This window comes from Erpetoichthys calabaricus, chromosome 14 (genome assembly GCF_900747795.2).
Source record: "Erpetoichthys calabaricus chromosome 14, fErpCal1.3, whole genome shotgun sequence".
Classification (NCBI taxonomy): domain Eukaryota; kingdom Metazoa; phylum Chordata; class Cladistia; order Polypteriformes; family Polypteridae; genus Erpetoichthys; species Erpetoichthys calabaricus.
Window position 1 is genome coordinate 20,269,001 of NC_041407.2, and position 24,644 is coordinate 20,293,644.

Below are 24,644 nucleotides of genomic sequence, written 5' to 3' on the forward strand. Positions count from 1 at the left end.
CACCATTAGTGTTGGATCAGCAATAAGGAGGAGTGGGGTGGTCCTCCATGAACTCCCAATTGCACCACATTTCACATCACATCTCTCTTCATGGCTGCCTCCCTGGTGTGCCATGCCATACACCACATTGAACCCATAAGGGTTGAGTGGGGGACCCCCTGTGAAGTCACAATTACTTCAATAAGGGGGAGGGGTCCCACGTGACACCCAGACAATGCAGAAATTAAGGGGGTGGAGCACCACCGCATCACTCTTCATTGCCACCTCCCAGGTGCACTGCATCGAAGCAATGGGGTGGTGGTCCCCCATGATCACGTCAAAGCAGAGGAAGTGGGGAGCATCGAGTCCAAAGTACATCAAACTAGTAAGGGGCCAGAAAGCCTGACAGTTGCTTCCAGTACCGAAAATACCAAAATGCTGGTACCATAATTTGGGGTTTTTCAGTACCTTTCCAATATAGTACATTACTTTGTTAAAATTTTACTTGCTTTTTCATTTAATGCTTCCATGTCCTTTATTGTATTGATTTACATGTTTTCGTAATATGTAGAGGTGATTCTACTGTGATCCGGCATTTTCATTCATGCTGCCCACCTCAGGTCCCATTGGTGGTAGATTAGAAAAGGTCTAGCTGTAGTGCAGTAGATAACAAGACTTTAGGGACATTCAAAACTTAAGTTTGTTTTTTTTTTTTTTTGTTTGTTTGAAGGGATTAAGTTAACAGGATTGGCAAGTTTGGCCGAATGGTCAATTCTTATCAAAACTGTCTTAATGTTCTACACCATTCGATACTTCTAGTATTACTACAGACAACTCAGTAAGTGGGCCCTAAATCCATCCATTTACTTTTTAACCTGCCCTTCCAGTTCATGACAGCATGGCACAAAGTGGGAACAATCCACAAATGACCCTACTGATGCAAACACCCATACTGGACACACGTGTTTTGTGATGCGAGTTGAGGAAACCCACTGTGCCACCATGCAGTCCCTGACACCTTCAAGTACATTTAAAAGAGCAGGTGAAGGGAAGCAAGCAGTCATGGCTACTATGGGGTGGGGTTCTAGAATGGAACATGACCACCATGTTAGAACACTTTTAGAAGAAGTCCCATCAGTATCACAATACACCATGGTCACACCCTCAAAATGTACAAAAGAGCATTGCAAATATACCATTCCTTCTGTTAGGCCTTAATTTATTACCAGTTAGACAAATGTCATTCATGAATACCCCCACAGAATGGCTAAGTGAACCTGTAAGTAATAAAAAAACACTGCATGTCCACATCATCATTTGGCTTAAATTCTGTAACCAGTACAATTCGTTACATTTTCCACTTTGATCCACCTCCTCCTTTCAGCCATGAGATGCTGTGTATTCCCCAACATCCGAAAAGTCACTAATATCACCTTATATTTGCAAAAATGAGGCTGATGTTGATCCCCATATGGAAGTTCATGAAGGGTCACATCCAAAAATTGAAGATAAACCCAAAGAGAATCAGAGGGCTTCTCTTGCAATTCTCCAAGATGCACTGGACACACCGGTTGGGTTTTCATTCTTCAATTTGTTTTTGAAAGTTGTACCCTCCTTTTCAAAGATGGAGGATTCATTTGCAAATTAGAAAGTTGGAGGAGGAGGAGAAGTGCTGGCATACGCACCGTATCTTCAGTCCAGGCAAGCCAGGCAAAGGATGCATCCTAAAAAAAACGTCTAGCTGGTTGGCCACACTGCCACCACGACAATGGCGATCAACAGCAGAATGATGACAACCAGCATTCCTGAAAAGAGGAGCAGAAACAAGGAAATCAAATGGAAGGTAAGTTAGATGACGACCACAAAAATGCACATGTTAAGGAACACTCCTGGAGTACCACATGCAGTCTTGGTTTCTATAATGCAAAAAAGACCTAGCAGCGCTAGAGAAAGTCCCAAGAAGAGCAACTGGGTCAATTTTCAGTCTGAGATGTATGAGCTGTGAGAGGTGACTGAAGTAGCAAGCGGCGTTCAAGAGATGACATGACTCAAACTTTTTATTATTTCAAATTAAGTTCTTAAAGAAACAAGGAACAGAAAAGTAAATAGGTACATTTCACACAAATGATAGGAAGTTTTCTTCACACAGAGAACCACAAACATGTGGAATAGTTGACCAAACAGTGTGGCAGAAAGTACAACTTTAGGAATCAGCAAGGCGGCTGTTTGTCAATCTTGCGTGTTCGCTGTCAGGCAGGTGGTTGTAAAAAGGGCATATATGAAATATTCACTACTTTTAGGGAAAAGCAAATTGAAATAACCTCATCCTTTGTTAGGTAAAAATCCTATACAGTGCTGTTTTCCAACCGCCAGTCTGCAAACCATTACAATATTTTTTTACCAACCGGTGAAAATTAGTGAACTTCTAGGCTACTTTTTGTTTAGTCATTTGAACACTTTTCATATAAAATTTTGAATGAAAAATTACAAAATGTCCTGTCTAGACGTACAAAACTCCAAGCGGGATCCAAACTTCCAGGCCATGCTCTTCGATCAAATGTTAGTAAACCCAGACACTCAAAACTTCCAGGGATATCCTCTCTCCAATCCAATGTTAGTAAACCTAGACACACTAAACATCCAGGAGGAAACCCTTTCTCTGATCTAATGTTAGTAAATCTAAACACTCGAAACTCCCAGGGGGATCCTAACCTCCGATCTAATGTTAGATTGGAGAATGTGGTACCCTCTGGGAGGTTTGAGTGTTTAGATTTACCAAGTCAAGTCAAGTTGGGGAGCATGCTCTGGTACAGTGCATTGCTGCACTCATTACATGACGAAACAACTCAGGATCCTGGTTGGCAACCCTGCAGGTAAACACGCGGTCCAGTCCCACCCTCTGGAAATGACCCTCTATCTGCCACAGCCAGGTGTTACGTGGGTGACCCCTTGGCCTGGTCCAGCCACTCAGGTCCCCAGCAATGAGGATCTTATGAACCGGATCACCCTTAGGGAAATGCACCACATGGCCGTAGTGCCGTAACTGACGCTCCCTCACAATGCAGGTAATGTGCCTCATTTGGGACTCCATGAGCAACCGCTCATTTGACATAAAGTCAAACCAACAGTACCCAAGAATTTTCCGGAGAGACACAGTACCAAAGGAGTCTAGTCTTCGTCTCAGGTCACTGGATAGCATCCATGTCTCGCAACCATATAGCAAGACAGGAAGCACCAGGACTCTAAAGACTTGGACCTTCGTCCTTTAGCATAGATATCGGGAGTGCCACACACCCCTTTCCAGTGACCTCATGACCCAATCACCTTGCCAACCCCCCCGCCCGCTCCCCGCAAACCATCAGGAAGTCGAATGCTTTACGAAAATCGACAAAGGCTTTGCAGCTTCAGATTTACCAATATTACTAAATCTTGACACTACAAATAGATCGTACAAACAGATTAACCCTAAATTCCAAGGATTTGATCATACATGAAACTCAACATACAAACTGGGACTTATGAAACTTGAAGTTGACGTGAAAATGTTCTTATATGTGCACAACTTCCTATCAGGGACCTACTGATGAAGGTATGAGATTTACAAGAAATAAACAAATAAAAAAGCACATTAGACCGAGCGAACATTAAGTTTGAAAACAGAAGGACAAAACAGACAAGTAAAATGTAAATTACACTTACATATTGAAATTGCCCACCAGAAGAGCAATGCATTAGAACTAAGCAGAAGACAAACCACTAAATTCAATTTTTATAAAAACAAATACATGCACTGCAGTGACTTTGCTGCAGACAAGAAAAGGACACACCCACAGTTTCTGTCTCATTATTTCTAATATTACTTAATTAAAATGTGACATTCTCCTCACTGGTCGGGTGCTGTTAATCACCAATTATGCCCATGTGTTCACTGTATAAGAACAGACGTCTTTAAAAAGTAATGAGCTAGGGCTACATCTGCTCTACCAGAGGACTCAACAGATCATTTAGACTTTTCTAGAACACTCGTTTTCACAAGTCAGTCAGACTTGGCAGATAGCACATTTTCAAGGGTCGGTCACACTTTACAGAGAGCAAGTTTTCAGAGAAATTGTACACTTTAGGAAGAGAGTGATTTTTAGAAATCAACTACTGTTTCACCAAAAGTACATTTAGGTTTGATTAGACTACTCGAGAATTCTACCCGACAGACTACACTTTCGCAGAAAACATGTTTTATTCTAGAGTTTGGCCAGACTGTACACACAGTATGTTCTTGAGGTCAGTCATACTTTGCACATGGCACATTTTCAGATGTCAGTTAGACTTTACAGAGAGAGTGGTTTTCAGAAGTCTTGTATTGTTTTACAGAATGTGCGTTTTTGAGGTTGATTAGAAGGCTCTGCAGATCAATGAGACTTTCGCAGCGAGTACTTCTTCAGAGGTCATTCAAACTATGTAGACTGCACATATTTAGAGTTCATTCAGATTTTTGCATAGAGTATTTTCAGAGGTTAGTCAGACATAGAAAGCACAGTTTCAGGGGTCAGGCAGACTTTGCAGAAAGCATGTTTTTAGAAGTTACTCAGACTTTGCAAAGAGCAAGCATTTTCAGAAGTTGAAAAAACTCTAGGATTGAGTGGTTTTCAGAAGTCAAGTGCCGTTTTGCAGAAAGCGTGTTTCTCGAGGTCAATTAGACTTTCTCACTCGTAATGTCGCCTACGAGGAGTCATTCTCATTGACATCTACTGGCATTTACATTGCACCCAGTTCCAGTGGAGATGCAATTTTTCATTTTGATTGGGTTTCTTGCAACAGAGACCCTGAAGAGAGTTTGGGAGGGTATTTCAGTCTACTCTAGATCCAAACTTACCTGCTGTCATGAAGACTACCATTTCCATGTCTCCACTGTTGATCAGTTCCCCCAAGTTATGAGATCAAAGTCTGATTAACATTTGATCCAAGTAGAAGGTCGAATTGTTTATATGGCATATCCAACCCATATCAGGGATTGTGAGGACGTTCTTTGGGCGAAGGTAACGTCCTCGTTTGTATGTGTATGAGTTTAAGATGTTTTGTGGTTTATAAACAGTCCAGGATTGTGAAGCATTAAGGAACACATATATTTGTGCATATGAAACTACCAATATAATAAAATGCCAATGTATCTTTATGTGCCTAGTCCCTTCGAGCAGAGTCTGAGAAGCATCCGTTACAAGAACACAACCGAGGGAAGAAGTGCCAGTCAAGAGAGATTCAGACACCCAAAGATACTGAAAAAAGCTGTAGGAGAAATGCTGAGAGTACACGTTAGGCAAGAGATATTAAATATCAAGTATTTTTTAAACTTATTCTATTATCCATCTTCGACAGGTAACATAGCTAGTATTTTTAGAACTTGTTAGTAGGAACTTTTCAAAAAATAATCGTACATTCAAACTTAGGATCTTTCTATGTATGATATTATAAGTGAGTCCCCAGATATGAGTTCTCATATTTGCTGTTGTTCTAATTTTAACTTTTATTAACTATATGAAAATTAATAAAACTTACTAACAGTCCATGCAGCGATCCCAGAGGGATTCCACTTATGACTTTGCTCCATGACGTGGAAACAAAAATGAAACCGAGGATATGCATTCGTCTATGCAGATACATGAACGTTTCATGTCAAAGGGCACAAATTATCAATATCTCAGGGCTTTCGAATCTTCCTTCCTTCAGAGAAGAGAATTGGGTGGGGGGGGGTTTCGGGTGGGTTACAGGGGGCTGGAACTGACCTTTCCTTTACCGTCTTCCACTAGTCTAGGTCATACTGCAAACCCATCTCCTGGGATGTTATTTAAAAGCCGACCACACCAGAGGGGGGGTAACTCACAAACAGGGAGGGTCACGCTGACAGCTCAGAATTTTTCTAGCATCCTGGATATAAGAGGATATAACAGTGGGGCTACGTTTACAGTCGTTAAGAGAGGGAAAACCTTGCCTCACTGGCTGGGACCAAGGGCTCTACGCTAAATTAAACAAGCAGTGGATCCACCCTTCAGTAAAGTGAAAGAATGGAAGAAACAGCTGCCATCATTTCATCTCCACAAGAACACAAACTAAAGCAGCAGGATCAAACAAAGAAGTCCCTGTTAGCTGTCAAGCCTTGTGTTAAATGCATGTTTTATAACAAGCCAATATTTACTGTAAAATATCCAGGCATTCTGTGGCCCGAAACCCCTGGGAAACAACGGGGGGGTACGGGGCCTGGCGGTTTCGAATGGCAGTGGAGAGTGCCGTCATAAATGTGTCTTGTTTTGACAACTCTCCCCCTTGAATTTGTGTCAAAAGGCGGCTGGTGAAGCCATCAGCTCTACAGCAGTGCATCCTGGGGCAGGCAAAAGAGGGCTGAGTGGGAACTGCTAATACAGGCAAGTGGCGAACACGGGCGCCAGCGCCCGAGTGTAGGAGGGAGGGAAAAAAGGCTGCCACCTGCACCCTCAGCTCAAAAATAAAAGTGCATTAGCAATAATAGAAGTTAGACACGCACGGCGCTCATGATGAAAGGAGTAATGCAAACGTGTGTAAAAACAAAGTAATACAGCGTATTTGATCATTTAAAAAAAAAAAAAAAAATGAGTGAGTGAAGCAAAAAAAAAAATCATCTGCTTTTAATCAAAGTACGGTGCTTTGATACGCGCTGGAGTCAGGCAGCCCTTTTAGTTTAGTTTTCACTTCAAAACAGAATTCCATAATGTCTGATTAATACATTCCTTCGCAGTTAATCCATCTGTCCAGCTCGGAGTGAAATAGGCACTGCTGAGGGTCTAGTTTGATTACTCAGAAAACTAAACACTTCACATCAAACGGCCCGCTTCGGTGACTGCAAGGCTGGATTGAAAGAGAGAGGTGAAACTAGGAAGTGGTTTGCAGGATACGCCAGGACGCCACATGGGCAAATCGGGGGCTTTCTGCACATCCCTTCTGCGGGACCTCTAAGGATGCCCACACCTTGAGCTCTACAGTGCAACAACATCTAGCATGAGGGATGTCAACACCCAGAGCATGCTCAGAGTTGCCACATCCCATCCAATAGGAAGGCACATGCCACCTGTAGGAGTGTAAGCCTAATAGGATTATGTGCCCGGCCAGTACACTGTTTATATGAAGGGATTCGATGCCAGTCTACGGAAAGCAGCTGCCACAGTTCAGACTGGCCACCGCTATGCAGAATAAGGGTAAGGGTTAGAATGGCATACTCCGTCTCTGGGGTATTTAAAATGGGAGGCTGATGCTATCTTATCCCACCATACTTGATACTAGCCTATAAATAATCAGAACCAGTTGTGCTCTATATAGCACCCCATGTATAATGTCTGGGATTTACACGCAGCTTATCATCTTCCTTTTCCCAGGTCTTCGATAGCCGTGAATGACATGGACTAGTGCAACGAGGACTCAAACAACAAGATAGGTGCTACAAAATTGCACCGTGCAGTTTGTTCAAACAATCTAACAGCAGTGCAGTGCCAGTTCTTCAATGAATAAACAATCCATTAAATACTCCAATAAAAACCAGCGCTCTTCTTTTTTCATAATAACCAATGAATTAAGTAATTAAATCCATTAAAAGGGTAAAATTGAGTCTAAAATCAAAGAGTTAAAATCAGGTGTTGTTTCTGTTCCCAGTCATCCATTAAAACAGCTTTCATCCCAGCCACCTCAGCTGGTCACTGCCGAGATGCTAAAGCTCAGTTCCATGGTCCAAAACACCATCCTTTTGATATCCGAATGACGATCCCTCAAAGCCAATCAGCCGCTCCTGCTTCCCAGATGCTCAGCAGGGCTGACCCTTCCTCTGGAGGCTATTCCTCTTACTCTCTGTAGGGCCTCCTTCTGACCACCATGCCTCTTATCCACCTCACCGGCTTGTACTCCTAATCTCCGCTCTTTCACTATCATCCTTTTTCTTATCTCCCATCTCCTTCCTTTTTCAAACTCTTTTCTTTCTTCCTTCATTACTCTTTCTGAAACTTCTTTTCTTTCTCTGTTCAACTAAGGCTCCTTTATACTCTGTGGGTACAGATGCTCTGCTTAAAAACCTGTGGATCATCAAGGAGGATACCGGCTGAGAAGATCACATTTGTATATGAATTTGCATTCCGCCATTCTCCATATTAAAACACTCCAGGGCTGCAAGGCAATACAGCAGTACATACTCACACCTACAAGCCTGAGCCACACTATGGCATAGTATAACTCGAATGACCAAATGTATTTCGTATTGAAATAACACCGTTCGTAAGACTACAAAATGTCTACTACTGACACACCGTTAACCAAAGGTAGGATGACTCTGATAGGATACAGAAAACATTAAATCAATAAAATAAAGGTAAAGCACACTTAATCAACAGCGACACTGAACTTCAAGTTCACCCTCATTACCTCATAACTAATAGTGAGGTTGAACACCAAAATTTTATCATGCTCATTGTCTTCATGACCAGCATTGACACTGAACATCATGTATAACCAACAGCAATACTGAATATCAAGTTTGTCATTATTCACACCATCCTTACACACTAACAATGGCAATACTGAACATCAGGTTCATCCTCATAATCTAAAGAAATGTTGAACATCAAGCTCAACTTAGTTCAATTCAATGCATTGTTGTATGGAACTCTTTACGGTCTTTCACACTGTCCTCACGGTGACAGGTGACGAATTTGCTCATCAGTATCTCTGACCCTTTTCCCATACTGCTATCCTCTCTGAGATTGTATGGCTGAAACACAAACTCAGAATCTTGGGATGAAACAGCAGCCTCGTCTTCCACTTCACTAAAGGAGACACCCCGTTAAGCCAGCCGCCAACAAGGCTGCTGACTGCCAAGAGAACTCTTGTGCCACCGCTGGGTCTCTCTCTTGGCAGCACGTCGCACACTCCTCTGTAACCAGGACAAATGTTGAGCATCAAGTTCATCACCATAATCAACAGACGTCAAGTTAGTCATCATTCACAAAATCGTCACTCAAAACCAATCCCAATACTGTATTTTCCATTTTATCATTATTCATTTTATATGCTTTACTGAAACTTATAAAACTATCCAGTTTCATGTACGCTGTACTTACATAATCCAGTCTTGCTGCTGCTGGTGTACCTTGATGATTAACACAGATGTTTGTGAAAGTACACTATTTAAAAAATAAATCTAGCAAATGGCTTCAATTGACTGAAAGATCATTACATAATTGTAGGCTATAAAGCATTTTTTTCATCTGCAATTTTATTTTAACACCTGTTCCTGATATATCGGCTGTTTATGTTTCAAGGACATTAAGCACACTGTGGCTGAGATCTTTCTAGCAGCTTTAGAAAGCAAGTCAGCTTTTTCAAAATATATTGAGCTTCCTCCTGCATTCCAGTTTAACTGGCAATTTTGAATTGGCCCACTGTGGGTGTCTGCAATGGGCAGGGTTGGCTCTTGCTTTCAAACCAGTACTGGAGGGACAGGCCCTGGCCACTACAATCTGGAACTGAATTATTCGGGGATGGGAGTATTTTGTTCTAATGCTGTGTTATCTTTTGTCAGATGTCTCTCTTACTTATCTTATTCTAATTCAGCAGATGTGAACAAGTGACACCTACTGGTAACTTGGTTGCACTGCGACTACTGTGAAGGAGGGACACATTACTCATGAATATTCTCACACTTTTAGGTTTTTTGTAATTCAGTCCTGGGGCTGCAGATTTTTGTTCAAACAAATTTCACAATCAGTAAGGCACTTTACATCTAACGGATGTCATAATTTACTTATCTGACCTGTTTCATGTTCTTATCTTTCAGTCGCATGAGACTAATTGAGAAACAGATATGAACTGCACTATAAAACAGATACGATCGATAGATAGATAGATAGATAGATAGATAGATAGATAGATAGATAGATAGATAGATAGATAGATAGATAGATAGATAGATAGATAGATAGACATATGAAAGAGTGTCTGCCTGTTTGAATGGATTGTAAGCCATCCATCTATCCATCCAAGGAATGAAAACTTTTTGCTATAGCTTTAATTCTGTTTCATTTTCTTTTTAAATGACTTTTTACGGTGATTTTGCTCTGCTATCCGCATCTGAATATATTGGCAATTAATAACAGGTGTTTTTCCTACCACGGGAACTTTGTTTTCAGGGGCAACTTGTAGTCTCCGGCCACTTTCATGTGTATGTTCCCACTGCACAACAGGAATTGTCACCTTCATGCAAAATGTGTGACATGCAAAGAAGAGTGATGTGGTGCGAAGTGTGTCACAACTGGAAGTTCCTGGGGACCACTGCACCATTTTACTTTGAAGAGATCACCACTTCAAGAGGAAGTTTATTGCTTTGATGCAGTACATGTGTGTCACAAGAGAAGCAGCTATGACGAGTGATATGCTGCAAAGTGCTGCATGATAAAGAGTTCCTGGGACACAGTTTAATGCTTTGAACTGATCACGTCTTCATGGGAGAAATTATTGAATCAATGTAGTGCACAAGTGAAGCTGAGAGGTACAAACTGTGAGTGTCCATCTTCACCAATAATTCTCCAAAGTCCAAACCATGAACAGATTTATTAGATGCCACCAGTGCTTGTGATCAACCAATCAGCACAATTCATCGCCTGAGCCCCATCCCTGATAGATCCTGTATTTACATGCTTCCCCTTGGCCATATTATCCGTAGCTATGGACTGGGTTATCATTTTTATACAGATGATACTCAACTCTACTTCAATGTTAAAAGTGGAACTTCATCAGAGCTTTCTCAGCTCACAACCTGCCTTAGTGAAATTAAAACCTGGATGGAGCAGAACTCTTTAAAATTAAATTGCCATAAAACTGAACTCTTGCAAATTGGGACTAAAATGCAACTTAATAAAATGAGCTCCTTCCCAGTCTATCTTGGCGGTGATCTCATCAGACCTGCCTCTACTGTAAAAAATCTTGGTGTCATTTTTGATTCCTCCCTCTCTTATTCCGCCCACATAAATCACATTAAGAAACTTTCTTACTTTCACCTCCGTAACATATCCCGTGTTCGCTCCTTCCTCTCCTTCTCTAATGCTGAGAAACTTGTCCATGCTTTTATCACATCCCGCATCGATTATTGTAATTCCCTACTGGCAGGTGCCCCTTCTAATCTTATATCACAGCTCCAGCTTATTCAAAACTCAGCTGCAAGAGTCCTTACTTGAACCAGCAGAAGCGAGCACATAACACCCATCCTGCTCCGTCTTCACTGGCTCCCTGTGTCTTACAGAATCGAATATAAAATCCTACTAATAACCTACAAAGCTTTAAATAACCTCGCACCAAACTACATCAGTGACCTCCTCCATCACTATGTGCCTGCCCGCCCACTAAGGTCCTCTGATTCTGGCAATCTTGTTGTACCCCACACTAATCTACACTCCATGGGTGACAGGGCCTTCAGCTGTATAGCGCCCAGACTCTGGAATGACCTACCGAAATTAATCAGGTCAGCTGACTCCTTGAATTGTTTTAAAAAACAACTCAAAACTCATCTGTTCAGGAAGGCTTTTAGCTCTACTTGACTTTATTACCCTTCTCTCAGTTTACTTCTCTGTCAAGATGCTAATGTAACCTGTGTGTGTGTGCGAGACCATCAATTATGTTGTCTGTTTTTTTTCTTCAGAATTCACTGCCTTAATCTTCTTTATTTATTTATCTGGTTTGTACAATGCTATATACTGTATACGCTGCCATTCTTTATTATATTCTGTAAGTGCCTTGAGCATGGGAAAGGCGCTATATAAATAAAATGTATTATTATTATTATTATTATTACATACCCTAGAGTAGGACCTAAAAATAGTACTAGGAACTACAAATGGCCTGAGTTCCTGCAGTCGGAATGCTACAAAAGTTACTAAACTTCTATAAAGTCCCTGGTTCCTGACAAAATTTCCTGCAGTGGGAAAGCACCCAAGGAGTGGAGTGGAAACGGGTGCAAATGACAGTGAGCGTTAAAGGGCAGCACCTACTTCAGCGTTACTTGTATATTTGTCCACCTTAATAAAAGAACAAGTGTCTGTGGATCTGTGTGTCTGTCTAGTTGCTAGGATTAGGATGAAAATATGACCTGCAGCCACAGGGAGGCACCAGGACTGAACTTGAAAACCCAACTTATTGTACCCTCCAATCAGCCAGAAATTTGATTTTCCTACCATTCATGCTATGTACCATCATCTGAAAAGATCAGCGGTATCAGACTGAATTAGAAAATGAAAATCTTTTTATTTGGTCACATTGAGTCTTTTAAATATGAGAAGTTATAGCAGTAGTTAGTATTGTCATGTGTATCGAGTACAATGAAATTCTTATTTGCACACTTGACCTACATGCGTGGGGTCTCCTTGTCAGCCCTATGGTCTTGTGTCTCATTCTCAGGACCACAAACTGGCAGTTAATATAACTGCTTTTGCTGACACAGACACCTGCATTCTTCAGTCTCTTCCTGCAGAAATCAACAGCAATGCGGCACAGAGAGACAGTGGGAATGAACTCCTTGCTGATTAGCGGTGGGAGTCTCTAATCAGTTTATACAAACCAAACACATCTAAAAGCCCATCTATGAATATAAAAGAACAACTCCAGCCAGCTCCTTTGTGTTCTTTTACCTTGGAGCGGTGGATGACTTATCCCACTGTAACCCAGAGACATCGTTTCCTAAGTGTATTCCAAACTAATAATTAAATGATATTCAAAAAGCCCAAAAAAAACACAACCCTGAGCCATATGTTTCAATGTATTATTCTGTCTGAGCAGCAAATCTGTTAAAGATTTCAAATTCACGCATCACTGCAAATGAGAAAGTCGTCAGTGAGTTTGGGTTACAAAAAGTCTCCTTTGTGCACTCAAGTCCATTGTTATTTTAATGTACGGGCCCTTTGCTCTGCCTTGCATGGCTCCTATATTTGCTTTAACTCACAATTCAAGAACGGGTGCGGACTGGCATTGACTAAGCTGATGCGAATGAGGTGAGAAAAAAATAAAAAATAATGTCCAGACTGTGTGAAAGGCGGCGATGTCTAGGAGGTGTGTGGCACAAAGCTTGAATGCATTGATTTCAACAGTTTCAGTCACCCATTCTCTGGTGACTCCTAAGTCTTAGAGTTCATAAAGTTTTTCAAAGTGTGAATAAAACACCCAGACAAACCGCTAAACATTTAGTGGAAATGGCGTGAATAGTAACGGCAACCGGGCACATTTTTCAAGCTTCCTCTTTAAAACTATGGGACCCACAACCTCTGGTCGGCTCACTAAATTAAAAATAATCAAACCTGATTGAAACAATTTAGGGTCAATGGGTGTTGGAGCCTATTGGGGCAACATTATGTGAAAGGTAGGAATCAACCCTGGACAAGATGCTGCTCTATCAAAAGGGACAATTTGGAGTCACAAATTACCCTAGCCAACAAACTTAAGATGTAGGAAGATAATAATAATAATAATAAATTACATTTATATGAAGCTTTTGACGCTACTCAAAATGCTTTACACAGACAAAGGCGTACTACTTCAACCACCAACAATGTGTAGCACCCACCTGGATGATGTACCAGCAGCCATTATTGCACCAGTCCACTCACCACACATGAGCTGTTAGGTGGTAAATGATAGCCAATTAGAGAACAGGGGATGATTAGTGGGGCCAGAATTGACGAGGCCTTGATGGGCAATTAAGTCAGGACACTGGGATAAAACCCTACTCTTTCTTTAATGACCACAGAGAGTCAAGGCGTCAAGTTATACATCTCATCCGAATGACGGTGCCATATTTACAGCACTGTGTCCCCATCACTGCACTGAGATTCACATACAGACCATGGGGTAAGCAACCCCTTGTAGCCTCACTAACATCTCTTCCAGCAACAACCTTAGTTTTTCCTACATGGTCTCCTGTCCAAGAACTGGCCAGGCCTCAACATTTTTAAGCTTCAGGTGGATGTCCTCTTCTGAAGTGCAGGTAAGATATGCAAACTCTACCCAGACTGACTAGACTCAGGATTCTGGATATAGGATGCTGGACCCATGAGGCAGCAAAGCTAACTACAATGCCACTGTGTTGTTCTCTTTCAAAAAGACAAGATTTATTATGACTCAAAAAAGTAGTTCGTAAAAAGCAATGAAGGAAACACAAGGAAAACCAGCAATGCCAACACATGATGTATATGAATGATCAGCATTGAGGAATCATGTGTCATGGGTGTAAACATTCTAATTTCTCCAAGTTTTACATCACAAAGCAAACAACAGGAATACAACACCAGACAAACTAACTGAACATCTTTAATAAACTCAAAAGATTAACTACTGAGAAAAGAGAGAAAAAAATAACCTTTAGTTAAATGCAGTTAACTTGAAGCTCAAATATACGTGAAATGGATACTTAAAAATCACTAGAGATGGTAGAGAATTATGATTTGCTACAAAATGAACACCAAAAAGGGAGGAAAAATGGTCAACAAAACTTGCAGTAAATAAAGAAAAATTTTTAAACAACAAATTCAAACAGAGAAAAAAAAGAAACATATAAAATCCTACAAAAGAAACAAAAAATTGCAAACTTAACAAAAACCTCAATTGACCAAGCTAAACTCAGTAATTCTTCATTTGAAATCCTAGAACAGAGCCGAAAGGTCAGTTGCAAAGTAATCAGCAAAAATTACACTAATATAACTAACGACATAACAAAATAAATAAAAATACTACAGGACCTTCTGTTACAGACTATTCAGTCCTTGCACCACTGGAGCAAGAACTTGGGTTGCATTGCCAGCAGTAAGTCAGACTTGATCCCTGTGGGTGTGGGACTCCGCTCGGGGTGCCCTTTGTCACCAATCCTATTCATAAATTTTATGGACAGAATTTCCAGGCACAGGCCAAGCGTTGTAGGAGATCCAGTTTGGTGACCATAGGATCGCATCTGTGCTTTTAGCAAATGATGTGGTCCTGCTGGCTTCACTTGGTAGTGACCTCACAGCGCACAGTGGGGAGATTTTTTGGAAGAGTGTGAAGCAGTCAGGATGAGGAGCAACACATTCAGGTCACAGTTTGCAGAAGGATGCAATACCTCAAGTGGAGGAGTTTCGGTATCATGGTTGTTGTTTACAAGTGAGAAGAGAAGAAGCAAGAAATTCATAGGCAGATCAGAATGGTGTCTGCTGTTATGCAGATGTTGTACTAGTTTGTCAAGGAGAAGACAGCACTGAACTAAAAAGCAAAGCTCTTTATTTACCTGTCGATTTACGTTCTGACTCTCACCTATGGCCACGAGCCTTGGCTGGTGACCGAAAGAACTAGATCATAGATACAAGTGGTGGAAATAAGCTTCCAATGCAGAGTGTCTGGGCTCAGCCTGAGAGAATAGATATTTGTGAGGACCTCTAGAGCTGCTGCCTCTCCAAATTGAAAAGAGTCAGTTGATTGAAAGGAGCCAGTCTGATTAGGATGCCTCCTGAACTAATTACTTTGTGTGGATGTGTTTTGGGTATGTACAACTGGAGGAAGACTTCAGGGATAAGCTGAAGATAATATATCTGGCCAGGAAATGCCTCGATATCCCCCCAGAAGAGTTGGAGGAGGTGGCAGAAAAAGGAGACATCTGCTAGATGGACCAAATTATCCATAGAAAATGGATGGAATATAAACAAAATGGCAGGAGCGAGACCCAGGACAGACTGACATCACCAGTTCAAAAGGTACTTGAAAATTCTTCATCAGTTTGCAGACACTGATATGTACTAAAAAAAACATCCCGTCCATCAGCAAGGGCTGAAAATGACCAAGTAAAATTAAAAAAAATTAAAAAACAAACAAAAAAACTGTGCCGACATCAAGGCACTACATTTCAGTAAACAAGGGCAGTAAGTGGACATGGAATGATTGACAGATAAGAGATAGATAAGAGATAGATAAGGTAGATAAGATAGATAAGATAGATAAGATAGATACTTTATTAATCCCAAGGGGAAATTTACAATTTGGATCAAATGTGTGTTAACAGGATGTCCATTTCAAGCTCTCACTCTAAAGCCTCAAATGGCACTGTAGCAAGGCTAATTTCTAAATATGCTAATCGTTTCATTAATTTGGAATCACTCTTACATCTGCGGGCCATACACTGCTTTGCACTAATTAAGTAAGCTAATATTTCCAAATGATTAACAGCACATAAAAAGACATTCTCAAACCTGCTTAATCCAATTCAGGGTCACGAGAGACCAGAGCCTATGCACAGACTGAAGAAAATTTTTAAGCAGAGGATAAAAGAAACCAAAGAATAAATATTAGAAAAGTGGCCAGTGGCTAGCTGTGATCCTATATTTTAATCAATATAATACAGTGAAAGGGTCACCATGGTGATAAAAATGAATATGAAATCTTTATTACAGTAAAGGGAAAAAAAATGAGGAAGGCAGCAACGTAAGAGAGAAATCCTATATTTATTTAGCTCTACTCATACCCACTGGAGTCATCATTCTCCTAAAATGTCAAGTGTGCCTTCCATTAGGCTCTTCAGACTGGATGCTTTAACTAGAAACTCCTCCATTAAATCAAGCCAGGCACTGAACGAAAGCTCTCCTCCAAGTGAGTGGCTGCAATCCGATCGGCCAACATCGGGGACTGCAGGACCACATGAAAGTGACTTTTCCCTTGCAAATCACACAACGTAAAGATGTTTAACAGGATTAGCTTGCTCTTGTGCACTGCAAGGCTGAGCTGCAGACAGACTACAAGTTATTAGTGACACTTAACTGATTTCTAAAGGAAAAAAAAATCCCTCAAGTTTTTTCCATGTTAATCTGACTCCTGGTGATCCCAACTATAACAGTAGGACTTTTTGTAGGCCTTGACAGAAAGATACCGCTTGCATAATTCCATCCCACTTTCTCTCAAAATGTTTGCACAATGTTGTTTGCAAGGGGCTCAGCTTCCAAAATGCCCACTACTGCCAGATGTGTAGGAAATGAGAAGGAGAAGCAGCCACAGACAGTCAAAAGCTTCAATACACACAGTTCAAGCTACGCATTTAAAATATGTCTCGTAGCTTACACCTCTTTTAAAAATTTAGATTGTAAAGTTTTTATTAATTCAAAACCGACCTAAGCTAGGCAGCACTCAAACAAATATATGATTAGAGAAGGCACTGTAGTAAATGACCCCATCATATTCAGAACTGGAAAATTTAAGATGAGAGTAAAGAATTTCCACCCCACCCTGTAACTGTAAAAGAAGATGAGAGTAAATTTGGCAGCAACTTAATGACCAGGAGGGAATTCAGTTAGCAAATCTAGAGACAGCCTGTAATAATAAAAAAAAATAAATACATACACTGAGCAAATTATTAGGAACACCTGCACACCTGCTTACAATGCAGTTATCTAAACTGCCAATCATTTGGTCAGCAGCACAATCCTTAAAATCCTGCCGATGCAGATCAGAAGCTTAAAAAAAAACATGCTGTTTTGAGTATTCCTGTGACTCCTGATCTCCTGGCATACTCACAACAACAGTCTCTAAAATTTACTCTGAATGGTCCGAAAAACAAAAAACATCCAGTTAGCTGCAGTACTGCAGACAGAAACACCTTGTTTGATTAGAGTGGTCAGAGGAGAATGGCCAGACTGGTCCGAGTTGACAGAAAGGCTACAGTAATTCAGAGAAAACTCTGTGCAACTGTGGTGACCAGAAATGCACCTAAGAATGTGCAACACGTCATACCTTGAGGCAAGTGGGCTACAGATAGCAGAAGAATACACTGAGTTTCACTACTGTCAGCCAAGAACAGAAAGTTGAGACTGAAGTGGGCACAGGCTTAACAAAACTGGACAGCTTCAGACAGAAAAAACATAGCCTGGTGTGACAAATCTTGATTTCTGCAGAGGTACAGGAGCAGAATTTGGCGGCAACAGCATAAATCTATACAAATAACCTGTCTTGGGTGAACAGTGGCAGCAGTCCAACGATGTAGGGAATGTTTTCTAGGGCACGCTTTGACCAATTAAATCATCACTTGAATGCCACAGCCTATTCAAGTATTGTTACTAACCTTGTGCATCCCTTCATGGCCATAATTTACCCATCTTGTAATGGCTACTTACAGCATGATCATGCACCGTGCCACAAAGCACAAATCTCAAGACTGGTTTCATGAGCATGACAAGGAGTTCAATGTTCTTCAGTGACCTTCCCAGTCTCTCAGTCTGAATTTCACAGAACACCTTTGGGATGTGGTAGAGCAGGAGACTGTCAGCTGACTAATCTGCAGAAACTGCGCAATGCAATCATGTCCACATGGACCAGAATCTCAAAGGAATGTTTCCAACATTTTTGTGGAATCCATGCCACAAAGAATTTAGGCTGTTTTCAGCGCAAAAGGAGGCCCGACCCGGTATTAGTATTGTGTTCCTAATAATATGCTCCATGAATGCATAACTATAAAAGATGATGAGGGTAAATCTGGCAGCATCAAGACAGCTTAATGACCAGAAGGAAATTCAGTTTGCAAATCCAAGATTGCCTACACAAAAGCATTCATACTTTTTTTAACTAATGTTTGCCAGCATAGATAACCTCATCTAATCGAAAAACACAAATATCATAAAAAAGATGGCAGTCCATGACATGGCATTTGACTTTAAACCATTTGAGGCATTGCCTGTTTGAACTCTCACATCTCATTCACTCTTTGTCCCTTAATAATCCACATGAAGCTGCCTGTGCTCCAACCATAAAATAAATATAATAATACTATCTGTAAAGCAAATCGGTAGTAAAGCAAGACAACCTATGAAGCACATCAGCTTGTCTCAGCAAGCCTTCGACAGAAATGCAAAGAGCACATACAGCCTCTTCATAGCAATCAACAAACAAAATGGAGTCTAAGGTCCATTCGCAGAATAAAACTTTTTTTAAACTATCTTCCAGTTATGCTAACCTGCATTTTACAGTACCAGAGACTACAAATATGTGGGGCACACGTATAGATAGCTGTGGCAGCAAAACAGACTCCTAGGACAGAAACATGTGGTGGCGCACAGATATCTAGCCATTTAGTTCATAATTAGAAATTAAAGAGTGAACGATAATCTTTGAAGCAGTGTGCCATTAATATATCATGGTCTATTTAGCACCTTTTTTAGGATTGTCTATTGCAAATATAGCTTACTGTATGTTCACTCTTCATGATTCCTTAGTTATTTGTATATTACAAGATGAGGGAGTTTTAGGACACCTGCTATTAGGGTTTCATGGTCACAATTTCAGGATAAAAAACAAACAGGATTTCAGCAAAGTTTTGCATATTGGTAGTTTGAAGGTGCTGTACTTGTTTTCTTGCTAATGATACAATATTATATCAAATGTTGTATTTCTCAAGAAAGATCAAAATCAAATGCAGATACCAGATTACTCCTGCATAAGTTTATTAACTTAAAAAGCATCATAATATAAAATGACAGTGACACACTGTCTATCTTCTGTTAAAGCAGTACTTCAATTTGGTCCCATCCTTTTATTTTCCAGGACTTGAAACATTCACTGTGTCAAGATGACAGTTGTCACATAAAGCCAATCAATAGGACTGTCTGTCTAGACACTTCTAAAACTTCAGAATACAAACAGAAATATTGTGAATTGTTTAGGCTAGCCTCTGAATTATAGTAAGAAGGAATTTAACATTTTGCCCCATACTTGCAATTCATAAAGTTCCCTACCTACTAAATCATTAAAATAGCAGCTAGTTGTAACTTCTCCGGGATGTTCACAATGGTCAAATGTACAGGCCAAATAGATTAAGGGCCTTCTTTTCAAAAGAAGAGCAGAAATGCCTTTAAATGGCATCTCAAAAGTCAAAATGACCACCCAAGGTTCTTAATGGCAGCCCGCTGCTCTCACTCCCACACACTTTTGATTCGTCAAATAATGCCACTGGATGAAGAAAGCAAAGCCTTGACTTTCTGACATTCATACATTCACAAAAGCCTTTTTGCAGCCTTTAGAGGAAAGTAAAAAGGTCAAGTTTCAGAAGGAAAACAAAACGAGACTGCTCAGGGTTCAAGCTACACATCACACCGAGACTGCCTGACATTCTCTGCATCTAGTGTCAGAAAACAATTGCCTGCAGAAAAGAAGTATATTAAAATGTTATATCACTTAGATGTCACTGATGTGACAAATTTAATGTACAGAAAGCACAGTGTATGCCAAGTATAGAGTATGTATGATGTGAGAGCTAAGAACACGCCAGAAACTACAAATAGAAAGAAAGAAAAAAAGAGACGAGTGGATGGCATACTTGTGTCCAACGACCATGTAACAGATGTTCACATGCATTCCATCAGTGCAAATATGGACAGAATCAAAGAAAATGCATGCAAAATTAAGGTAAAAATAAATTAATATAAAATAATCACCATTTATTCTCGGAATGTGTCACTCGATTCGATTGTATTGATTATTGTTCTCACACAATTTTGAGCACTCCTTCAGATTTTTATCTTCCTCATCCCACACATCTTGAATGCCTCCTATCTTTGCATTTCTTCTTCCCTCGGTGTTCATATTTCTGACCCATGCAGGGCACTAAACTTCATCAAAGGCTTTTCAATTCTCTCTTTTTTTAAGTTGTCAGTCCAGACTGCTCTTCAACTATCCTTCTTTTTGTAAAGTTTCACCGATACAATTTCTCTCTTAATTTCTTTATTGTGCCTGGCATCTTCAGTAATGAGGCCAGCAAGCAGCAGACTTCCTTCACTTCTTCAATCCTCGAGTCTTAAAATTTCATTTTTTGACAATTTCTCTCACTTTTGCTATTCAACATAGCTTTCACCTTCTTGATGTGAATTCTCATGCCATACTTTTTAGATGCCTCAAACAACCTGTCCCATGGCTTTGGGCCGAGACTCCTGACTGCTGCCTAACATTGCTTGGTCACTGTCAAACTGAAGTGCATATGTCAGTTGTCCACCTTTCACACATAATATCTGCACATTTTCTGGGTTAGTCATCCCAGGAATTTACTGGAATTAATTTGTTAGTAATTTCATGGGGTGTTATTGTACTGTACATACATGAAAGTTCCATCCCAAGAAATAAGGCAGTGATCCAAAAGGTCTGCGACCACCCACCACAGTTTATTTTCCAAAAATTACACACGAGAGCAGCAATGCTGCTCTTCATTTGCTTGATATGGGATAATTCAAAAAGAATTGTAAATACTAAGAAAGGTATTACTCAGTAGCTAAGTATCTAAGTAACTAAGGAAAGTATGAACATGTAGTCTAATGCCAAATTGTTTTCTTAATCTTATCAATGCTCACTTCACACATGTCAATCTTATTAATTCCCAGACCCTTTGTAACATACTGTATCACCGTCAATGGCTGACACAGTGACCACAACGCATTCCTTCATTTCCAGAAGCACTAAACAGGTAACTTCACAATTTGGTGCATTTTCTACATGTTCATATGATATTTAGTTATTTTATAATACATTTCTGGAAGTGATCAATTCTTTTTCAATCATCCTATACACCTAAAAATGTCACTTATTATTTTGCAGAATATATTACAATCACAAAAAATTGGAAATTAATAAATCCACAGATCAAAAACTGAAAAACCAACAAACAGGAAAACTGCACATCACACTCTCCACACCTCTTGTGATGTTTCTCAGCTGTCAGAATTCTGGTAAAGATCTGTAAGCGGAGTGATGCACGGCTGCATCATATGGTAAATGCACTAAAGAGTCATCTCCATGACCTGAAAGCAAAATATTAAAAAAGCTTCAGGCCCAGATCTTATTTCCCCTTCAACTCTCAGTGCACTATGTAGACCCGTTGGCTACAGTATTTGCAGACATTTTCCACCAATCTTTGGATCTGTGCACTGTTCCTGCCTGCTTCAAGACCTAAATGACTACAGACCAGTAGCTTTAATCTGTGTGGTAAGGAAGACCTTTGAATGCCTTATTTTGAATTATCTCAAGAAGGCTACCAAAGACTCTCTGGTGCAATTTCATCTTGCCTACACAGCCAACCGGTCTGTGCATGATGCAGTGAATTTAGGTCTGACCTTTATTTACCCACACCTTGGTGAGCCGGGGCATATGTGAGGATCTTGCTTGTGGACTTTAGCGCTGCTTTCAATACAATCATCCCAGAGCTCCTAGATAAGAAACTCACCTAGTTCAACCTACGCAACTGAATCTGCCATTGGATCAAAACAGGAAACAGTATGTGTCAGTACTGGTCCACCACAGGGATGTATGTGTCTTTCCCCCACTACTCTTCAGACTACATACAAATGACTGTACTTCTGGTGATTCATCTGTCAAACTTCTTAAAGTTGCAGATGACATACATCTCTATTCAAATAATGATAAGTCCATATACAGACAAGAGGTGGAGTATCTGACATTGTGGTGCAGCCATAATAATTTGGACCTTAACATTCAAAATAGAAAAGTTCAATTGTTGATGGAGCCAAAGTCAAACATGGCTCGGTTATTTGGCTTTTATTGATCAACACTGACTTACTTTTGTTAGCCTTGATTGGATGGGATTATTTTAGAGCTACCCAGATACTGTATACTGGGAGTAATTGATACTGTATTTAAATAGTCATTTATACTGTATCAATGCAAACAATTAAGAACCTGGGAGACTTTTACTATTTATTTTTACTTTTTACAAATGGCTCAGCTGCTGGGATGACAGTCATTTAAATTTCTGGGCTCTGAGATGGGACAAAAGCTTAAGTGGGACAATAGCATTACGTGCATTATTAAGAAAGCTCATCAGAGAAAGACCTTGTTGTGTCAACTAAGAAAATTCAATCACCCTCAAGCAATATTCGTCCAGATCTACACAGCCATCATCAAGTCCATTCTAACCTCATCTAGAACTATGTGGTGTGGTGCTGCATCAGTTCAGGCTAAGATCAATCTGCAATGCATCATCAAAGCCTGTAACTTACCACACTCTCATTTCCTATACGAGTCAAAGGTTAGGAAACGTGCCACAAAGATCATTGCTGATCCGACTCGGCCAGGGCATCACCTAATCTAAAGATTTCCTGGCAAACATATCCATAAAAAAGCTAAAACACCACGTCATATAAACGTTTTTTTTTTTTCCACGTGCCATTATTCTGACTAATCAGGTCTGAGCTTCTACTCAATATGTCCAGCACATCAGACTACTTGGACTTTTTTAAATCCTACTTTCTTTCTTTTTAGTTTTTGTATTGCCCTTGAATGCTGCATCATATTTTTTGTTTCATTTTTTTAAATCGTTTTATATATTCTGTGTTGTCCTTGTATGTTGCAACAATACTATCAACATAACTTTCTAGCTCACATTTGTGTAAATGGCCAATACAGTAAATTCTGTTTCTGATTGAAAAGAGGAGCACTCTCTTATTTCAAAAGCCATACAGTACTCAATAACATTTCAAACTGTTTACCCAATAAAAAGTACACCAACCAGAATTTTCTTTGTTTTAAATTATGCCAGGTCTCAATTTGAGGAATTGCTGGCTTGAACATCTTGGGATTCTTGATCCAACTTTGTTCACAGAGGCACCAGATGCATTGGTAAACACTTGAGTTTTGCTGTTCCTGTTTCTTTAATACCAGAGTGTTTCCCTCTAAATTCAAAAAAAATTGTCTAAGCTGTTACTGTCAGCCTGGTCCTATATATAATCGTTACAAAATTATTTCTTTATTTAATTATTTTAATTGCTCACTGATTGGCTAGACATTGCATAACATGCTCTATTTTGGCTCATGTTGTAACCGATATATTTTGTATTACATTTGTAAACCACGGTTGGCTGTAAATATATATTTTTTGTGCTTTATGTAAAAGCAGTTATATAATAATGTATGACTGTAATCATTAGTCTTTGAAATTCTTCCTCAAAGTTTATTATTGGCCATCTTCAACTCTTTCAGTAGCTCGCCTCCAATTCTTAATCCAGCTTCACCATTTTAAAAGTAAACAGCCAACTCAGTGTTACTTGCCCCTGGATTGCAATGCACTACAGCATTGTTAGAATGCAACCACTGAGGTTTGTAACACAGTCTTAGTTGTGTACTACTTACTATATAAAGATAAACAGAATCTAAGAACAGTAGGACAGTGAAACAGAAGTGCTGTCAGCAGCCCTATACCACTCACTTGAAATTGCTGCCTGCAGTAGTGCAATGCATCACCGTCACCATCCATCTGTTGACAGACACCTCAACTAATAAAATTTCTTCTTGATTTCACTCAGGCAACTGCCATAGGACTGATGCAGGTTTCCACTGAGGACCATAGTCACTTAATAAGTGCAGGTAATAACACTTTAAAAAAAACAAAAAAAAAACAAGCCAAACTGATCAAGAACACACATGCGAAATGTGCAATCTTTGTCAAAAATATCTAATCTTGCTTAATGATCAGATGAAATAAAACACATTTTTTGTTCAGAATTCACAAGGTGCAGCTGTGGAGGAAAAAAAGTTACTTTTGGTAAATTTCATAAGCATAATTATTATTTCATTGCTAGCTAAAGACATGTATGAATTCCTGGCATGAAAATGGA

General features: G+C 39.9%; 1 protein-coding gene across 1 annotated transcript in view; it reads right to left on the reverse strand.

The window, feature by feature from the left end:
• Positions 1 to 1,181: 1,181 nt before the first annotated feature.
• Positions 1,182 to 24,644, reverse strand: part of stx8 (syntaxin 8) — a 164,454-nt gene continuing 140,991 nt past the window's right edge. Inside the window, exon 8 of the mRNA XM_028818637.2 lies at positions 1,182 to 1,784. Coding sequence (XP_028674470.1) covers positions 1,717 to 1,784 — 68 coding nt within the window. The 3' untranslated portion in view covers positions 1,182 to 1,716. The remainder of the gene's footprint in view (positions 1,785 to 24,644) is intronic.